This window comes from Protopterus annectens, chromosome 4.part1 (assembly GCF_019279795.1).
Source record: "Protopterus annectens isolate FY-2018-M chromosome 4.part1, PAN1.0, whole genome shotgun sequence".
NCBI classification, from domain to species: domain Eukaryota; kingdom Metazoa; phylum Chordata; order Ceratodontiformes; family Protopteridae; genus Protopterus; species Protopterus annectens.
The window spans coordinates 842,568,327-842,586,290 of NC_056734.1; the positions used below are offsets into that span (position 1 = coordinate 842,568,327).

The following is a 17,964-nucleotide window of genomic DNA, read 5'->3' on the forward strand; positions in this document are numbered from 1 at the left end:
CTTTTGACTAGGTAAGTAAAGCTATAACACATACATAACCATTAACTGTGAAGACCAGCAAAAAACCTACAGCAGTTTCAGTAGCTAAAGTTTTCACTGGCTGCTTTGTGCAGCATAGAGGTAAAGACTAAGGGCAGTACTCATAGTCCGGAGCTTCACATTTTCTTAGCAGTGATCGACAATGAACAGCGCTATGTGGTTATGCAAATCCCTGGCTTTTAGTATGACTACGGAAATATGGAGGACTCTCTATGAATATGCACTCCCCATCCCAAAAATGTGACCTGTTTAAAGTGTAAGCGATAGGGACAACTGCAGGACTTTACACATATGCGTACAACTTTGATTTATAGACATGAATCTGTAATGGGCTCATTTGCATGCTAAGCATGTAAATAGCCATGAAGTTACACCAGTAAGCAGTAGTTTTCATGCAGAATACGGCGATGCATGGGGAGACTGGCTAGTGCTTGTGCATACCTGGACATTTTTACTGAAGGGGACGCTTTGGTAAATGTTTAATTTTGTTGCTTGTGCGAACCTGGACATATTAATGAAGGGTTGCTTAGGCTAATGTTTCATTTTGTTGCTTGTGTATACCTGGACATATTAATGAAGGGGTTGCTGGGGTGAATATTTAATTTCAGTGCTTGTGCAGACTAGGAGATGTTTCTGAAAGGGTCACTTGAGCGAATGTTTCATTTTGGTGCTTGTGCATATTAGGAAATGTTACCGAAGAGGTCGTTTTTGTGAGTGTTTTGTTTTAGTGCTTGTGCATACTAGGTAATGTTACTGAAGAGGTTGCTTGGAAAAACATTCATATGTCGGGAAGTGCTTGTGCATACATGGTCAGACTGCTGAAGTAATTGCTGATCAAAATACTTAATTGTGTCATTTTAGTGTTTGTGCATAATTAAGACAAACTAATGAAGGGATTACTTGCTTAATCAGTAAACAGCTAATTCAGCCATACTGGCCTCACTTTTACTTAAACTAGAACTCAACCAGTGATTATTAGATTATGAAGAGGCTGTGCAATGTCCCTGCTGTCCAGACAGTTTTTTGCACAGAGTGAGGCACATTACAGACATTTCAGCTGTTTAATTCCAGGCGTACTTGAATCTGATGAGGTTTTGACAACTTAATAGGTAGAGCATTAAACAAGTCCTGTTGTAGCCACTACAGCACAACTGACTTCTTATTTAGGGAAGTGCCTCCATTGCAGAAAGGAGAGCTCATGCCTGCAACTGACTATTAAGTCATGGTAGTAACAGACACCCCCTCCCATACACCAAAAGACTGCAAGCTGCCCTCAACATAAGGGCTATATTTCTGACAGGCCAGCTGCCACAATTGTGACACCACTGTATCGCAAGAGATGCTCAAGCAGCTAATCAAACTTAGGTCACTTTGGCCATTGTTGGGACTTTATCTATGTCCACCAGCAGTGAAGGCTAGCCTTCTTTTTACTGCACTTTTGATTCCCCCTGTGCTTATCAACTGTCATAGCTGTGGCTGTACCTGTTCGTTCCCCATTACTGGCTAGGAATACAACCATGACATGGCTATCATATAGGTAACAGCCAAGGGGTTGGTGGGTTTCTTTAGTTACTCTGTCCGTGCCTCATTAACACTTCATGGGTGGGAGTGCAGTGGGCAGTGTAAGGTCTGTAGCTCGCTTCCAAATGTGATGTAATCCTCAAAGAGCAGTACCCTACCTCCTGTAAACAGCACTTTCTCTGGTGTCAAGTCTCCACTGGTGGGTGACGACGGAATGTTCATTCTCAAGACACATGCTCCCCCCCATCTCATTATTCCTGTCTGTTCTTATGTTCATATAAATCATGCATTTGAGATGCTCTAAAATGTTTTGCATGCATAAAGAAGAAAAAAAATCACTTTGTTATTTAGAGCAGCAGGTGTTTCATTCAAAAATAGTATATAAGTTTGACACAGACTCCACTTTAGCATTTAGAAAAAGTAGGCAGATATTGTGAACAAACTTTAAATTTGTTATGTAACATGTTGTAATTCATTATAAGTGTGTACAGTAGCTGGTCATGTTCTTAACTAAGTTGTCACAGGGATTATACCCTTGGTATTATTAAGTAATAATTATTTACAGTAGTGTTACCAATCATAGCATCAGCATATGAAAACATTTTTTGTAGAAGTGAGCTACATTTTGTAAGTACATTAACATTTTAGAACTGTTTGTGTTCTTCTGATCAGTTTGTTAGTTCATATGTTCTGCATTTTCATACTTTTCTTTATTCTTAAGGTTGGGATGTTGCGTCACCAGCTGGATGAGTTGGAAAAAACTAACGAGGGTTTGGTCTTGCAGTATGAAAAGCAGCTTAGAACTTTTCAAGATGAGGTAGGTGCTTCTTGTAAGAATGATTAAAAAAAGTACAAAAATGTTTATTTCACGAACATGGCAGTAACCTAGTAGGGGGCTGTTAGAAACTGTCTCTCTCTTTTTTTAACCCTGATCAGGATATCAAGACAGTAGGAACATGATTAATTTTGATGTAAAGCAGTTGTCTCAGTCTACAAATAGCTCCAGTAAGAGTGCCCCGAGGAAGTCTAGATTTGTCTGTGTCCTCCTTACATGTTTTTTTTTCCAGTTATGATTTTCTGTGTACAAGAGAATTCATTTGTGATTTACCTGATTTTAAGAGACTGAACTTGACTCCTTGCATAAATTTACATTTTGATACCTGTGGTGAAAATTGGGTGGCAATGTTGTTAAAAGGATCCCCAGCTTCAGAAAGTGGATTTCCTTGTTCATTGCTGCATGTACAGATGAGGAAATGAACACCGCAGACAAATGCTGTCATCACTGACTTCTGAAATGGCTGCACTCCTCTCTCCTGTAAATATTGTTTGCATTTATTTGGGGTGGGGTGGTCTCTCCCCCATGGATCTTCAAATGTGTAGGAGAAGACTGCATACTTTGCTTCTTATAGGCATCTCTAAGACATAAATCTCTGAGAAATGAAAGTACTTTTTTATACAGAACCTAAGTATTTCCATTTTCCGAGTCATGGAAACTTTGTTTTGGTGTTTGTTGAAACAACATAGTGTGGTGAATCTTGTTTCAGTGAGTCAGCTAAGAAGCACGTGAACAGTAGTGTCAAGTTGATGTGATATTTAATTGAAATAAATCTATTTTGACAATCCTCAGATGATCTCTGCCATTTTATGCATTATCAGAATGACTGGCTTTTAGCCTTTCTGTGTGACATACACTTTTTTTATATTTGTGGTTTGATCTTTAGTCTTTAATATAATAATACTCCATTTTTGATGCTAATGTACTTCACCCTCAACTTAATATATTTTATAACAAAACGCTGACTACAAAATTAAGTTGAATAAAATAAATAGAGAGAAAGCATGATGTGTATTGTGAATAAAACAGCAAAAACACTAAAAACTTAAATTCAATAAAACCTTATAAAGTAATATTCAAATAAAGCGTTAAAATCATCCTATACCATCAAGGGTTATATAAAAAAATAGGTTTTAAAGATGTAGGATGAACTAACAACTGCTCCTTTCTTGATCTGAGTGTTGTACATCATGATGACACTCTGTACGAGCTTTACTGATTTATTAAATAACATAAAAGCACACCTTTTAAATGTCATTTGCCAAATGTGTTTATCTATCCCTTTTTTTTTTCTCTGACTGTATTAATCCCACAAGATTAGTGGCATCTTTACAGGGGAGGTGAGGAGTAATATTTGTATTAATAGTGGTAATTTGGCAAGGGCATTGGGGAGCTTCCACTACTCATCATTGTTGTGAGTGGGTCCCGTTTTGGAAGAGCACTTCCTGTTTGCCTTCCAGGTGCAGAGGTGGCCCAGCGAAAATAGGGAAGTAGATGGCGAGACAAAGACTTGATGGAATGGTGAGAGGAGAAAGCAAATACTGAGACTGGAGAATGTGTGCAGGATTCTAAGGAAGTTTTTCAGAGAAATCTGTTTGATGGAGATGAGTCAACAAGTGATGGATGTATAATTACAACCTCCCGGTCGGGAGGGTTGCAGGTTAATTTACTTAAAGAAAAGGTTTTGCAAAGTGAGCCAGAAAATTAAGGAACTGTTTCCTAGCAGAAAAGAAGGCAGAAGAAAATGAAAAGCAGAAGTACATAGTAAGGATTCAAAGTAAAGAAGGCAAAGAAATGGACAGGTATGCAGTGTGAGACATTTTAATAGCTCCTTTGGGTGTAAAAACACGAGGTAAAAATTTTTATTCTTAACAAAAAGACATTTAGTTATTTTATATTTGAGACTGTTTTTTCAATGGATATTTTTATTGGAGAATATGAAAAAACGAAAGACTGTAGCCCATGGAATTTTTGTGATAAAAGTATTTAACAGGGAAACAAAAAAGAAAATTCATGTACAATTTCGAACAGAGGTAGAAAGAGAGACTTTAAAAGGACATTTGAAAGCTTTATGTAAAGAAGTACTGGATATTGCAAAGGTTTATGACAAAAGGGGTTTATGGACTGGTGGCTAGGACTACAATATTGTGTTAAAAATAGAAACAGAAAATATATACGTATACCAAGAATGATAAATGTGGAAGGGAATAAGGGTGTTGTAAAATACCGGGGAGAACCCAAAACATGTTTTTTTTTGTGGAAAAGGACATTTGATAAGTAACTGTGAGAAAAGAAAATGTTACATTTGTGGGGAAATGGGACTTGATGCAGAAATGTGAACTGAAATGTTATAAGTTGGACATTGGATGGATTGCAAAAATTAAAATAGGAGTAAGGAAAAGGAAAGAGAAGAAGGTAAACAAAGAGAATAAATGTTGCAAGTAGTAGAAAAATTAGATGAGAAAAATAGAGGACATAGAAGAAGGTTCTGAAATAAGTGAAGAAGAAGACATAAACTGGGAGACAGTAAAAGGGAAAAAATAATTCTATTGGTAAAAGACGGAAAAAGAAAATCTAAAGGGATAAGTACAAACAAAAAAGAAAGGAAATGGATGAAGAATATATACAGCTAATGAGTCTGGCTTGATATAATGGTTAAGGTGTTTGACTCACAGATACAAGGTACAAGATTTGATTTTTATTTTGGTGAAGGACATTGGTTAGGCTTAGAATGCCTTATTAAGCAAGCTAGCGAAGTAATTAGCTGTGAACATATGACATCATGAATTTAAGGAAAAGGCAACATGAAAATTTTAGAGTGCTTTCTTCAAATGTGAATAGTATTAAAAATATAGTAGGAAGAAAGGAAGAATAGGAATTTTGGAGTGGTATAATACATGTGATGTAAATATAATTATATTAGAAAACAAGAGTTAAAAAATGAGATTACAAATAGAGAAACTATGGGAGGAAAGATCTGAAATTTGGGAAATGAGAGATGTTTTGGAATAGCCATATTCTGTAGAAATACAGTAAAGTTATTAGATGTAATTTTATCAAAATGGGAAGATTAACCATTGTAGATTTAAAATGGAAAGAACTATATAGAATATAAGATTATATGCTTATACTAATTGTAAAGAAAGGGAAAGCATATTTCATCAGATTTTAGACTACGCAGTGATAACTATGAGTGTTATAATGACAGGAGACTTTAACTGTGATTTAAGAGGCAAGCGTAAAAAGAAAGGAAATTATGTAAGAAAAATGTTAGAAGTTATAAGATGTAGTAAGTTAAAACATTGGGACAAAATTCATGGATTTACAAAAAGGGTATGTATAGAACTGAAACAGATTATGTTATAGTCACAGAAGGTTTAGTTATAGGAGAAGGGGAGGTTGTAACAGATTTTGTGATAATTTTGCGATATGGATAGAGATGAAGGAAAATAAGGAAATAAAAATAGGCAAAGGAATAAAAGGATAAATGAGAAAGCATGGACTGAAGAATGAAAGAGATTAGTAATACAGTTATGGAAAGATCATATTACTGTAAAAACATTTTACAAAAATTGGTCTGAATGGTAGATAATATTTAAGGAAAATATAAAAAAAATGTTTACAGTGATAATATGATGTGAGAAGTAGAGAAAGAAAAATATAAAAGAACATATAATGCAGTGGAAGATCTAGAACACAATGATATAAAGTACTTTGGCAGAAAAAGAATTATATGAAAGAAATCAAGAAAAAATATAGAAATTGATCTGATGTTGTTAATTGATAGAGAGTAAATATTCTTTCCCCAAAGCAATTAAATGTATGCTGCAAAGCAAAAGAATTATTAATACAAGGTTTTGACTTGTAAAGCAAGGGTTAACTTGGAAATAAATGTCTCTTTCTAAAAGCAGAAGTGTAACACAGAAACTGTGTGCTGAAGCAAGCAGCTAGCTCAGACAGACACCTGCAAAAATGAAACATGCTTAGTTTAGCTTTACTGTAAATATGTTTAAAAATGGTTCATGGGGAAAAAAGAACATGTCTAGTTTTGTGGGCTAAATATAACTAAGTGGCATCCTGTTATAATAATAAGGAAGTTTGTTTAACAGGGACCTTTTGTAAAGACTTCAGATACAGAAACCAAAGAAGGACAAGTGACAGAAACAAACAGCCATGCAGACCACAAGGACATTAAAAATAACATTGGTTGCCCTTTGAAAAGGGTATATAAACTGGGCATTGTTTTTTCTTCTACACTGATGTCTTGATTGAGTGTACATTAATCTGTATATTGAAAATCAAAAGGACTTTTTTGCTAGCTGTGTTATAATAGAATTGAAATTATCTCAGACAATGTAACTGCTTGGACAGATTAAAGTATAATGGAAACAGCAGTACAGTGTGAGTCTGGTTACTTCTGACATTTTCACAACAATTTAACATTACTCTTCTTTCCATTCATCACCGATGGGTTCGGTTTCAAGCCCTCTGAACCAAGTTGGCCTAATACCAAGCTCGTGCTAGCCAAAAACTCTTGAACTAAGCTTCTACCCACAATGCCCTTCTCCCTGTTACCTCAGATCTTGTTTGCTGCATAGCCGTAAAGCCAAGTTTAAGCCGATCTCTCAGCTAAGTGTAAACTTTTTGATATCCTGTGGAAAAATGTGTCTATTTTCTTGTCGTTTGTGACGTGTATTCACTAGTTGTATATTTTTCACTCTTTGAATAGGTACTGTGTGTATTTTTATAGGTTTAGGCATAGGGAAAGTAGAATTTATTTTTTCTCTGAAGATTTGGTTGTTGTGCTTAACTTTTCATGATGTCTGATAAAGGTACACCGGATTTCAAGCATTGTAGTTCGTGTAATGGTAAACTTCTGAATAGTGACTCTTACGATGATTGTGTTTATTGCTTGGGGGTGTCCCATCTTTCGGTGGAACCTCCTTGTGTAATTTGCCAAAGTTTCAGCCAGCACACTCTGAATGAGCGTAAGAGTAAGTTAATCCTGAAGGGCCTACTTAAGACGCCCTTTTCAGAATCCCTTTCTGTCATGGAGGTCTCAACCCCTCCTAGGAAGGATAAGAAAAGACCCCATTCAGTTCCCTCTTCACCATCAGGTGACCAGGGTAAGTCTGTGAAACCTAAAGTGCAAAAACTTTCTTCGGAGCATAAATCTGCCTCGTCGGCACCGACTTCGTCTGCTCCAAGTACTACGACTGTTACTATATCGGCACCAGCTTCGGCTACGATACTGTCTCCCGCACCAACTACAGACCTCACCTCACCTACTTCTATTTTGGCACCGGGTGCTGCTTTGGCACAGTTCACACCTTCGATGCCTATCTCTGCAGTGATGATTGAAACTCCTGTATCGGCTCCGAGTGCCCCTTTGGCACCGACCTCTTTTATGGCCCCGACAAGACTGGATTTGACCCCACTACTTCTTGTCTCCTCACCACAGACCCGATGCTCTTCGTCCATAGATCCGTTTCTAGGCCAAGTGTACAGCCTGTTCCTAGATCGACCTGACTCTCCATCTGGAGTATCCACTAGATCCACCAGGAGCCTTTCAGAACCTGAAGTGGTGTGTCTTGTGAATCAGCTGTTGGCAGCCAGGGGGATACCCACACCTTCCAGGACCCTTCCTCCTGCAGGACTTGACTTGACTTCTCCACAGACTCCATCCTATTCTCTTCCATTGACCATTCCGGTTCCAAAGTCTCCTGCTCCGACGTCCTTTTTGGAACCCCCCATCTTGGTGCCTGTAGTGGACCTCACTGAGGCTCTGGGACTGTCCCTTGGTCCCTGGTTCCTGCTGAACCAGTCCTTCCACAACCTCGTGATTGGGCTGCAGGCTCTTCGGTTCGTGGCATGGTTCCGAGTGTTTCTTCGGTTCCATCCTTGGGGCCGTGAGCTTTGTCTGCACTGATCCTGCTTGAGGCTTCATCCCTGGGAGTGGGTTCGGTGGAGTGGGGTGTGACCCCATTTCCAAGGTTGGCCTTCTTGGTTATGGGCTCCCATCCCTCTTCGGGCGGACCTGCTTTTCGTGCGATGGAAAGGGCACTTGCTTCTGGAAGCATTCTACCAACATCGGAACCCCAGATTTTTTCCCCTGAGCTACAGCTGCCACAAGCCACATCCCTGGGACACTGGGCAGGGAAGCTGCAGGAACCCCCTGTACAGGGTACCCACTCTTCAGAGTCCTCCTCAGAAGCCCCCACTGAAGAGCCCCCATGGAAGAGATTGTGCAAGAGGAAGCACGTAGTCTCACCAGAGAAGTCTGTAACAGAGGACATGGATTTCGATTATGGTGAGGGGTCCCCATGGTCATGCCCTGATGATGTCTCTTTCGGAGACATCCTTGAAATGCTAAAACAGAGGGGTGACTGGAAGCCCACTAATCCTTCATCTGAGGAGTCCATGTTCCTGCAGGCTTTCCATGCCTGGCCTTCTACCTCTTGGGTGACCCCACCTGCAGACGTTCAGCTCATGGTGCAGCGCACCTGGAAGAACCCTGACTCTGTTGAGGTGATCCCTCAGAGACCTGACAAGATACTTTCTCCACCTGAGGAAAACCCACATTGGTCCAGAGGTTTTACTGGTTGATGCTGTGGTGGTGGCTGTGGCCACGAAAAAGGATTTAGCTGAAGAGTGTCCTACTGTCTATCCACCCAACAGAGAGTCCCAAGCCATGGACAGATTGAGGAAACGAGTCTTTGCATCAGCGACTTTTGCCATACGGTTCCTGAACTGCTACTCACATTTTACGAGGCTCCAAAGAGACTTGATCTCCAAACTCTCTGGAACACTCGCAGGACAGGTGTCTGACGAGGTAAGGGACAAAGTTGCCTCACAGCTCGCAACCCTGGAATCGATCTCCAAATTGTCCATGAGTTTGCTTTCACATGCAACCGAAGAGGTGGCTAAAGCTGTGGGTTCAGGCATAGTTATGAGACGCCATGCCTGGATGCGCATTTCTGACCTTGTGGATCCCTTCAAGTCTTCCTTTCTGAATGCTCCCATCGAAGCATCCTCCCTGTTTGGCTCCAAGGTAAACCCTGTCTGCCATGGGCCTATGTTTTTCCAACCCTCAACATTCCTTTTCCAGGAACCAGAGGAGTGGGAAGAGGTGACACAAAAAATCTCAGGGTCCTTTCCATGACACACGTAGTGATTCCCCCGGGGCAGAGGGGGTAACAATTCTGGAAGATGCCCCTATCAAGGCATAGGGCCTCCACATAACCAAGGCCCCAGAGACTCTTTCTCTGAGCAGCCTTACCAGCGGTCCTGAAGAGCGGCCCAATTGCTTTCCTCTGGAAGCAGTCGGGGGTCATTTCGCTCTGCACCAAGCTACCTGGCACTTTGTCACCACTGATTGTTGGGTGCAGAATATCATTACCAGAGGTTACACCATTCCCCTAATCAATTATCCAAAACTTCCAACGAAACTCCCATATGTTCCACCCAGTCAGAGGGAAGTAGCAGCTTCAGAAGTAAAAAAACTGTATCGAAAAAGAGTCATCCAACTAGTCCCCCCAGACCAATGTGGATCCGGATTTTACTCAAGATTTTTTTGGTGCCAAAAAAGACAGGGGACTGGAGACCCATTCTAGATCTCAGCAGTTTGAACAAGTCTGTTGCCCAAACCAAATTCCGGATGATCATGGTTCAGTCCATCCTCCCTTTTCTAAGGGAGGGCAATTGGATGTGCTTGATAGATCTCCGGGATGCATATTACCACATCAAAATGGACAAATGTGCCAGGAGTCTACTCCGATTCTGGCTAGGAGCCAATCATTATCAGTTTTGTGCCCTGTCATTCGGCCTCTCTACAGCCCCCAGAGTGTTCACAAAGTGCATGGCAGTGGTTACAGCTCACTTGAGACTGCAAGGATTCTGGATGTTTCCATATTTGGATGATTGGCTCCTTACCACCCCCACCAAACGTCTTCTGGTAACAGCCCTGCAATACACCCTTTCTCTGGGAGAAATTTTGGGGATAACTGTGTATGAGGAGAAATCCAACCTTACTCCGGTCCAGCAGATAGAATTAATCGGAGCAGTCTTCAATACCCGATCCTGCCTGGTGCCACTCCCAGCTCACAGACTCCAGTGAGGCTTTAGCTCCGGGTGATACTCTGTCAAAACAAAGTCTCGGTGAGAGAGGTTCTTCAGGTCCTAGGATCCATGGCAGCTTCCATACCAGTAGTGCCTCTTGCGAAACTGCACATGCAAATTCTTCAATGGCTTCTTCTCTCTCAGTGGTTCCCGAACCGTCACCCTCTATGTGTTCAGATTCAGATAACCAACTCTTGCAAGCAGGACCTTCTTTGGTGGAAGAGGCCAGACACAGAACTTTGGAGCCGCCTATTCAATCCCCCTCAGCCCAAGGCCATTGTGATCACGGATGGTTCCATGATAGGGTGGGGAGGGGCCATTACCAGGGAAAGACAGTCCAAGGTGCATGGTCCTCGTTGAAGGCCAACCTCCATAACAACGTTCTAGAACTGAGAGCAGTGCTGTTAGCGTTGCAAGCATTCCAGCCGGTTCTTCCTTCTGGAACGATTGTAATTCAGTCAGACAATATGTTAGCAGTCTGGTATATCAGCAAGCAAGGAGGAACCAAGTCCTACCCCGTGTGTCGAGAGGCCATGAGAATTTGGCAGTGGGCGATGGCTTCCAACCGCTTTCTAATAGCAATGCATATCCCAGGGAGTTCCAACGTGATTGCAGACAAGTTGAGCAGGTCTATTCTCCTGCCCCACTAGTGGTCTCTCAATCCCAAAGTAGCGGCAGAAATTTTCAAGCCCTGGGGCCAGCCTTGCTGCGACCTCTCACCTCCTCATCAAACAGCAAATGCAGCAGCTATTTTGCCCTTTCCCCCCAAAGGGGGAGTCCCCGAGGGACGCTCTGATTCACGATTGGCCCATGGGACTTCTTTATGCCTAAACCCCCATTCCTCTGTTTCCACAATTCATAAAGAAAGCCATTTGGTTGAAATGAAAAGTGATCCTCGTAGCCCCCTTTTGGCCTCGACAAGTTTGGTTCCCCTTCCTTCGGCTTCATCTATTATATCCTCATTGTGGGTAGAAGCTTAGCTCAAGAGTTTTTGGCTAGCACAAGCTTGGTATTAGGCCGACTCTGTTCCGAGGGCTCAGAACTGAACCCATTGGTGATGAATGAAAGAAGATCAACAATACAGATGGAATGTTATGGTAAGACATAACTTCTTTTTATATAAGAAAAGATATTTGTACAAGGAAAAAGAGAAATATCAAGTTACTAAAGTAGATTAGTAAAGGAAGATGGTAGTGAAATGAGAGATAAAAAATGTAAAAAGAGAAAGAATTCAGGAAAAGGTAATGAAAAAAGCATGGAAAGTAAATAGTTAAAAGAAAAAGAGAATATGAGTTGGAAAAGGAAATTTCTTTAAATGATCTAGATAAAGTATTAAGACAAGTAAATACAGATTTGGCTGCAGGACCAGATGGAATACGGTATGAAAGGTATACAGATTTGAGAGACTGTCAAAAATATATATTTTAAAGATTTACAATGAATGGTTAAATGAAGGTTTTATGTATAAAGACTGATGCAGTAGAATACTCAGATTCATATGGAGGAATGAAGATAGAAGACAATAAAAAACTGGAGACTGATTGTATTGAATAATACTGATTATAAGATCTTTATGAAAATAATACAAAAAAAATTTGAAACTGAATGGAAAATATGAATGATAGCATATATAGTATAAAGGGGAAGGGTTATCAATAACTATTAACGATAGAGAAATTGTGGATAATATTATGAACAGAAAAGAAGTAGTAAAAATCATGATAGACCTTAATAAGGCATGTGACAATTGGACATCAAATTGTATGGGTAATAATGAAAGAATATAATATAAGTGAGAAAGTTAGGAAATTATGTATGTCAGTGAATAGTAATAATAATGTAAAAATACTCTTAAATAGCTGGTTATGTCAAGAGGTACATAAGAAGAATGTTGTAAGACAGGGATGTATACTCTTGCATTAGTTATAAATATGATAATTTGTGAAATAACAAAATGAATGAGGTGGAGTGTACACCACCTGAAGGGTTAAGAATTCCAGTTCAGTTAACATATGCAGATGACATTATAATAATTGCAAAAACCATTTGCATAAAAGAAGTAATAATTTTCACAAATGAGTTCCTAGAGATGATAGGGGTGGCTTTAAATAAAGAGAAATGTAAAGGCTGACATGATGCAATGAAGATTGGTGGTATACATTTTACAATAAATGAAAGTTTTGTGTTGGGTATAAAATTTGGAAATAAAGATGTAGGTAGAATTCAATGGGAAAACAATAGAAGAAATAAAACAAACCTGTCTTTTCTGGAGAACATTTAAATTATCTTTCAGAAAAAAATACTTATTTGATAAATTCATTACTGATAGGAAAAATAGCATACTTAGCAAGTATATTATTGGTGCCAACAGTATTTGAAAAGGAATTATTTCAAATACCATATGTTTTGTATTTATGTGGGGTTCTAGGTTAAACCCAGTTAAAGGAGGAGTTTTGTATGTAAATGAAGAAGGGTTTTTTAGGGTTAATTTACCCAGTGGTATATGCTGCTTTATTAAATTTGTATAAAGTGCTTGAGTAGATAAATGAAAAAGATGAGAGATTAGCAGTAAAACTGTATAAATATGATGAATTTTGTGGTATGGTGTAAAAGAGTGTATAAATGAGAAAATAAAATATTACGAAGAAAAATATTTTTGTGGAAAATAAAAATGAATGATGTAGAAAAAAATAGAAAAGTGTGGTGTAAGAATGTAATGATACAATATTATTATGTAAAACTATGGGAAAGTCTAAGAGATGAAAAAATAAAAGAAATAAGCAAATGGTGTAATCAGAAAGTAGAATGTCAAGATTTTTTGCAGAGATTGCTAACAGATAAATTGCCAGTAAAAGAAAGTATACCTTATAAGAAAAAAGTGATAGAATATGTTTACGTTATCAAGAAGAAGAAACTACAGAACATTTGGTTTTGAAATGTAAAAGAGTAAAGTTATGGAGAAAATTTTATAAAGTTGAATTTTTGAAGCTCTAAGGAAAATTATGTAAAGAAGATTTTTTTTAAGATATGAACAGGTGGATAAAATAAACATGGGTATGATTAAATTTGGATATCGGATATAAGAACAGAAGTAAAGAAAGTGTTAAAAGAGTAGATAAAAAGTTATTTCATGTTGTATGGGTTATATGCAATGAAAGAATAAATGAAATTATGCTTAATGGTAAATGGATTTTAGCAACAATAGTGGTAGTTGTGGTCAAACAGGGATGTACTGTAAATGTGGTATGACTGTGTAAACATATTTGTGTGTATGTATGTGTGTGTGTATGTATATATGTATATATATATATATATATATACACACACACACACATATATGTGTGTGTGTGTGTGTATATGCACACACACACATGTATATATATATATATATATATATATATATATATATATATATATATATATATATATATATATATATATATATATATATATGTATATATATATATATATATATATATATATATATATATATATATGTATATATATATATATATATATATGGGTCTACTTAAGCACGAAAGACCACATTACCGAATACGAGAAGAAGGCCGAGACCAGAACTCCAAAACTTAATTTAAACAAATTACCACATTCCCGACATGTTTCCAGTGGTAAGTAACCACTGGACCAGCAACTTAAGGAAAATACACCACACCATCTCCAACCCACCCAGGTGGTGGTGGTGAGGTATGCCACCCACACCTCCAATGTGGGAGGCTGCACCCCCCCCACACCCCCCTAAGTATACCAACTCCAGGATTGCATTACAGTAGGGAAAAGGATAAATTTCCTGTTGTTGGCCAACTGGTTATTTACAATTGGAAGCATGTCGGGTATGTGGTCGTTCGTTTAAGTTTCAGAGTTCTTGTCATATATGTATATATATGTGTGTGTGTGTGTGTGTATATATATATATATATATATATATATATATATATATATATATATATATATATATATATATATATATATATATATATAAAATATATGCACTTGTAAATATTTATAAATATGTAAGTATTTTGTCAGTAAGAGTTATTTGTGCATATAAATAAAGGACCCCCTACTCATTTTATTGGGTACCACGGGATCTTTTATATTCACCTGAGGTACCACCAACTCAAACAGATTGGACTTTGGTTTAACATCTGACCTGAAAGGCGACACACTCAGGAGTACATTTACCTGATTTACGAATAGAACCCACAGCCTTCTGCATAAAAGGAGTATGGGCTGCCTTTTTAGCCATTGACAGTGCTTCCATGAGAACAAGTTATGTCTGATGCCTAAGAAATACAAACCATTACATGATGCAATCAGATATTCATTTCCCTGCCTCAGTGGCATTTTGAATTATCTGCCAAGGTAACTCAGTACTGGCTAGCTTTCAAAAGCTTAGACTGCCCCGCCCCCTTCCTTTGACAGTTGATTGACTGAGAATATCCTGAGAGGGAAGCCTTCATCTGTCACAAAAATGAATGTTCTGTCTTTTTCTGTCATCCAAAGAAGAAAGTCCTTTGACTCTTCTAAGGTCCAATGCTGATTTTTCTGGCTTACTGCTCAGATAAGCCCCATTTGGGGACCCCCTTTCTCTCTTTTTATTATTAGATTTATTATTCGCTTTCTAATTTTCTGTTTAAAAGTATGTATTTATTTTAACATTTTGTTTCTTAGTATTTACAGCAATTACTGTGAGAATTTCTCTTTGGCTTCTATCTTTGACAAATGCTTGTTTTTACTGTTTCTGGGAAACCGTTAAGTGTTTCTGTCAGAAGTGCAGTGTGTGCACGTGCTATTAGACACTGGAGGCTGTCTGATGCAGTCAGAAATGTGAGTTAATCACACCTGTCTACTGTTATTACACTGCTTTATTTTCACCTTTTGACAAGAAAATGTTGCAGAACTGTGATTTTTTTCAGTATTTATTATTTACTATGCGTATGACCGTGCTCTGTGTGTTTTTAACATTGGATCACAATTTTACCTCAAATTAAGTTATTTGAATGTACTATGGAGATTTTAGTCGCTCTCTGAGTTTTGTGCAGATTCTGTGTCCATGTCTTTAGATAAGGTTGTATCCCTCCTTTCCCACCTGGGCTTCAAAAGCCCTTCCTCACACCTTCTGAATTAATTGTTTTCCTGGGGTGAGGGACACAGTAAAAGGAATAACCTTTCTGCCAGAAGATAAAGTTTTGACTTTTCAGGGAATTGTCTTGTATTTCTTTCTTCTAGACATGGCCTCAGCAAGAGTTCCTCAAAATTCTAGGCCTCAAGGCATCAGTGATCCTTGTGATACCACTAGCCAGACTACACACAAGAAAAATTCACTGGTACTTTGAAGTATTGTTGGATCCAAGACATTCATCCCTTGGATTTTCAGGTGCCACTTACTGAGAATTGTGAAACAGGAGTTATAGTGGTGGAGTGAACAACTGTCTGCGAATCCAGGATTTTTCTGTCTTTAGACCTCAGTCCAATCTGTCCAGATGGACTCTTCAGATTTTGTGTGGGGAGCAGTGTTCTGGGAGTTCAAGTGCAGCATTTGTGGGGTCCTTAGGACATGCCAAAGCACATAAATGTAAAAGAGATATTGGCAGTGATCCATGCCTTAAAAATTCTTCACCACTTATGGACTGTGGATCATCTTCTAGTGGTCACAGACAATTCTACAATGAAGTAGTACCTGAACTAGCAAGGGGGTGCAAAGTTGTACCCTCTTTGCCAGTTGGCACTGATGGCCTGGGAGCTGGCTCTACAACATCCTGTGACACTTCAGGCCTCATACATTCTGTCAGAAGAAAACACAGTGGCATACAGACTAATTAGATCATAAACAGACCCTCACAAGGAGAAGCTCCATATAGTGGTCATCCAGGACTTGACCAAGATGTGGGGAACACCTCAAGCTGATGTTTGTTGCTTTTCAAAACAGACAACTGAAAAAATTCTGTTAAATACATCCTTGCGGTCATGCTTAAAAGATAGATGTTCCAATGGTTGGGAATGCTCTTGTATGCATTTCTACCCTTTCCAGTGATTCCCAGGATAATTCTGAAGAATGTACCACCCCATCAAAGTGAAGCATTTGCTTTAAACAATCAAGTCATCCAAGAGGTTCCACCAGACCAGAGAGGATCCAGAATTTACTCCAGATTCACTTTAGTGCCAAAGAAAAATGGGGACTTAAGGCCATTCCTCAACCTAAACCACCTAAACACATTTGGGAAATAAACAAAATTCCTGATGATCATAATACAATCCATTCTTCCTATGCTGAGGGAGAATGATTGGATATGCTTAACAGACTTTCAGGATGCATTCCACCATATAAAGATGGACGGACAGTCCAGGTTTCTTTGCTTCCAGGTGGGAGGCAGTCATTTTTAGTTCAGAGCCCTGCTCCTTGGTCTCACCACAGCCACCCAGGTGTTCACCAAATGCCAGTGCCACTAAATACACATTCCAGAACTTCACTGAAAATCTGGGTGGCAGCCATTTAATGATATGCAGTCACGTTGACTGTTTTTTGGACATTCCCTGACACTGTTGTGGTACACAAACTGCATCATATCTTGGTTCACAGATGGCAAAATATCCTGCGACTCTACAAGTACAGCCTATTCCTACTTCACCAGGGCTATCTGCATCTGGATGGCAAACATCGTTTCTTTACCATACACTAAATCCTTCAATTTCCAAGTAGTCCATAACTTAAATGTCTATTTCTTTAACTCTAAATGTAACTCTGTGTTATCATGCTGTAATATTACCAGTGAGTCCCCAAATTAAGGAGAAACTGGTGGAGTGATCATTTACCATGTAACGATACTTTGGATCCTTCATTAGGAAACCAGTACAAAAGTTCAGGTGGAGTTATACAGCAAGAGAAGGAACAGCAAATGTGGAGATATTCTGGAATTTTCTGAATGAGTTGCTTAATTGAATAGAGATGGATAGACATAGTAAGATCAAAGAAAGAAATAGATTACAGAAAGTCAATAAGACCCAAAATGTTAGAAGTCTGATAATGCAAATAAACACAGTAATCAAGACTGTTCACCGAATTTCATGTGATATAGCAGAAACAAATAGGATATATTATCGTACAGATAAATGAATTAAGCAATAACCCACGCCTGGGTGTGGGTAATGCTGGATTTACCCACGGTTGGCATGGTTTGGTTATGAGGGCGAAGCCCGAGTGGCCAAACAAAGACAACCGTGGGTAAATCCAGCATTACCCACACCCAGGCATGGGTTATTGCTATTATACAATGACATTATTTAAGAAAAAAAATACTTTTCTTAAATAATGGCAATGTATAATGCCTCCTTGCTGCCCATCCGCAGCTGTCCGGTATTCTGGAGCAGTTCTGATGTACTGCGCATGCGTGTGCTTATGCAGTACATCAGAGCTGTGTTTAGAGGAA

The 17,964-nt window shown here is 38.8% G+C and overlaps 1 protein-coding gene across 3 annotated transcripts in view; it reads left to right on the top strand.

Moving 5' to 3' along the window:
* Window positions 1-17,964, top strand: part of CEP63 (centrosomal protein 63) — a 673,466-nt gene that overhangs the window by 190,039 nt on the left and 465,463 nt on the right. For all 3 annotated transcript variants that reach the window (XM_044070624.1, XM_044070622.1, XM_044070623.1), the window contains exon 4: window positions 2,282-2,377. In XM_044070624.1, coding sequence (XP_043926559.1) covers window positions 2,282-2,377 — 96 coding nt within the window. The remainder of the gene's footprint in view (window positions 1-2,281; window positions 2,378-17,964) is intronic.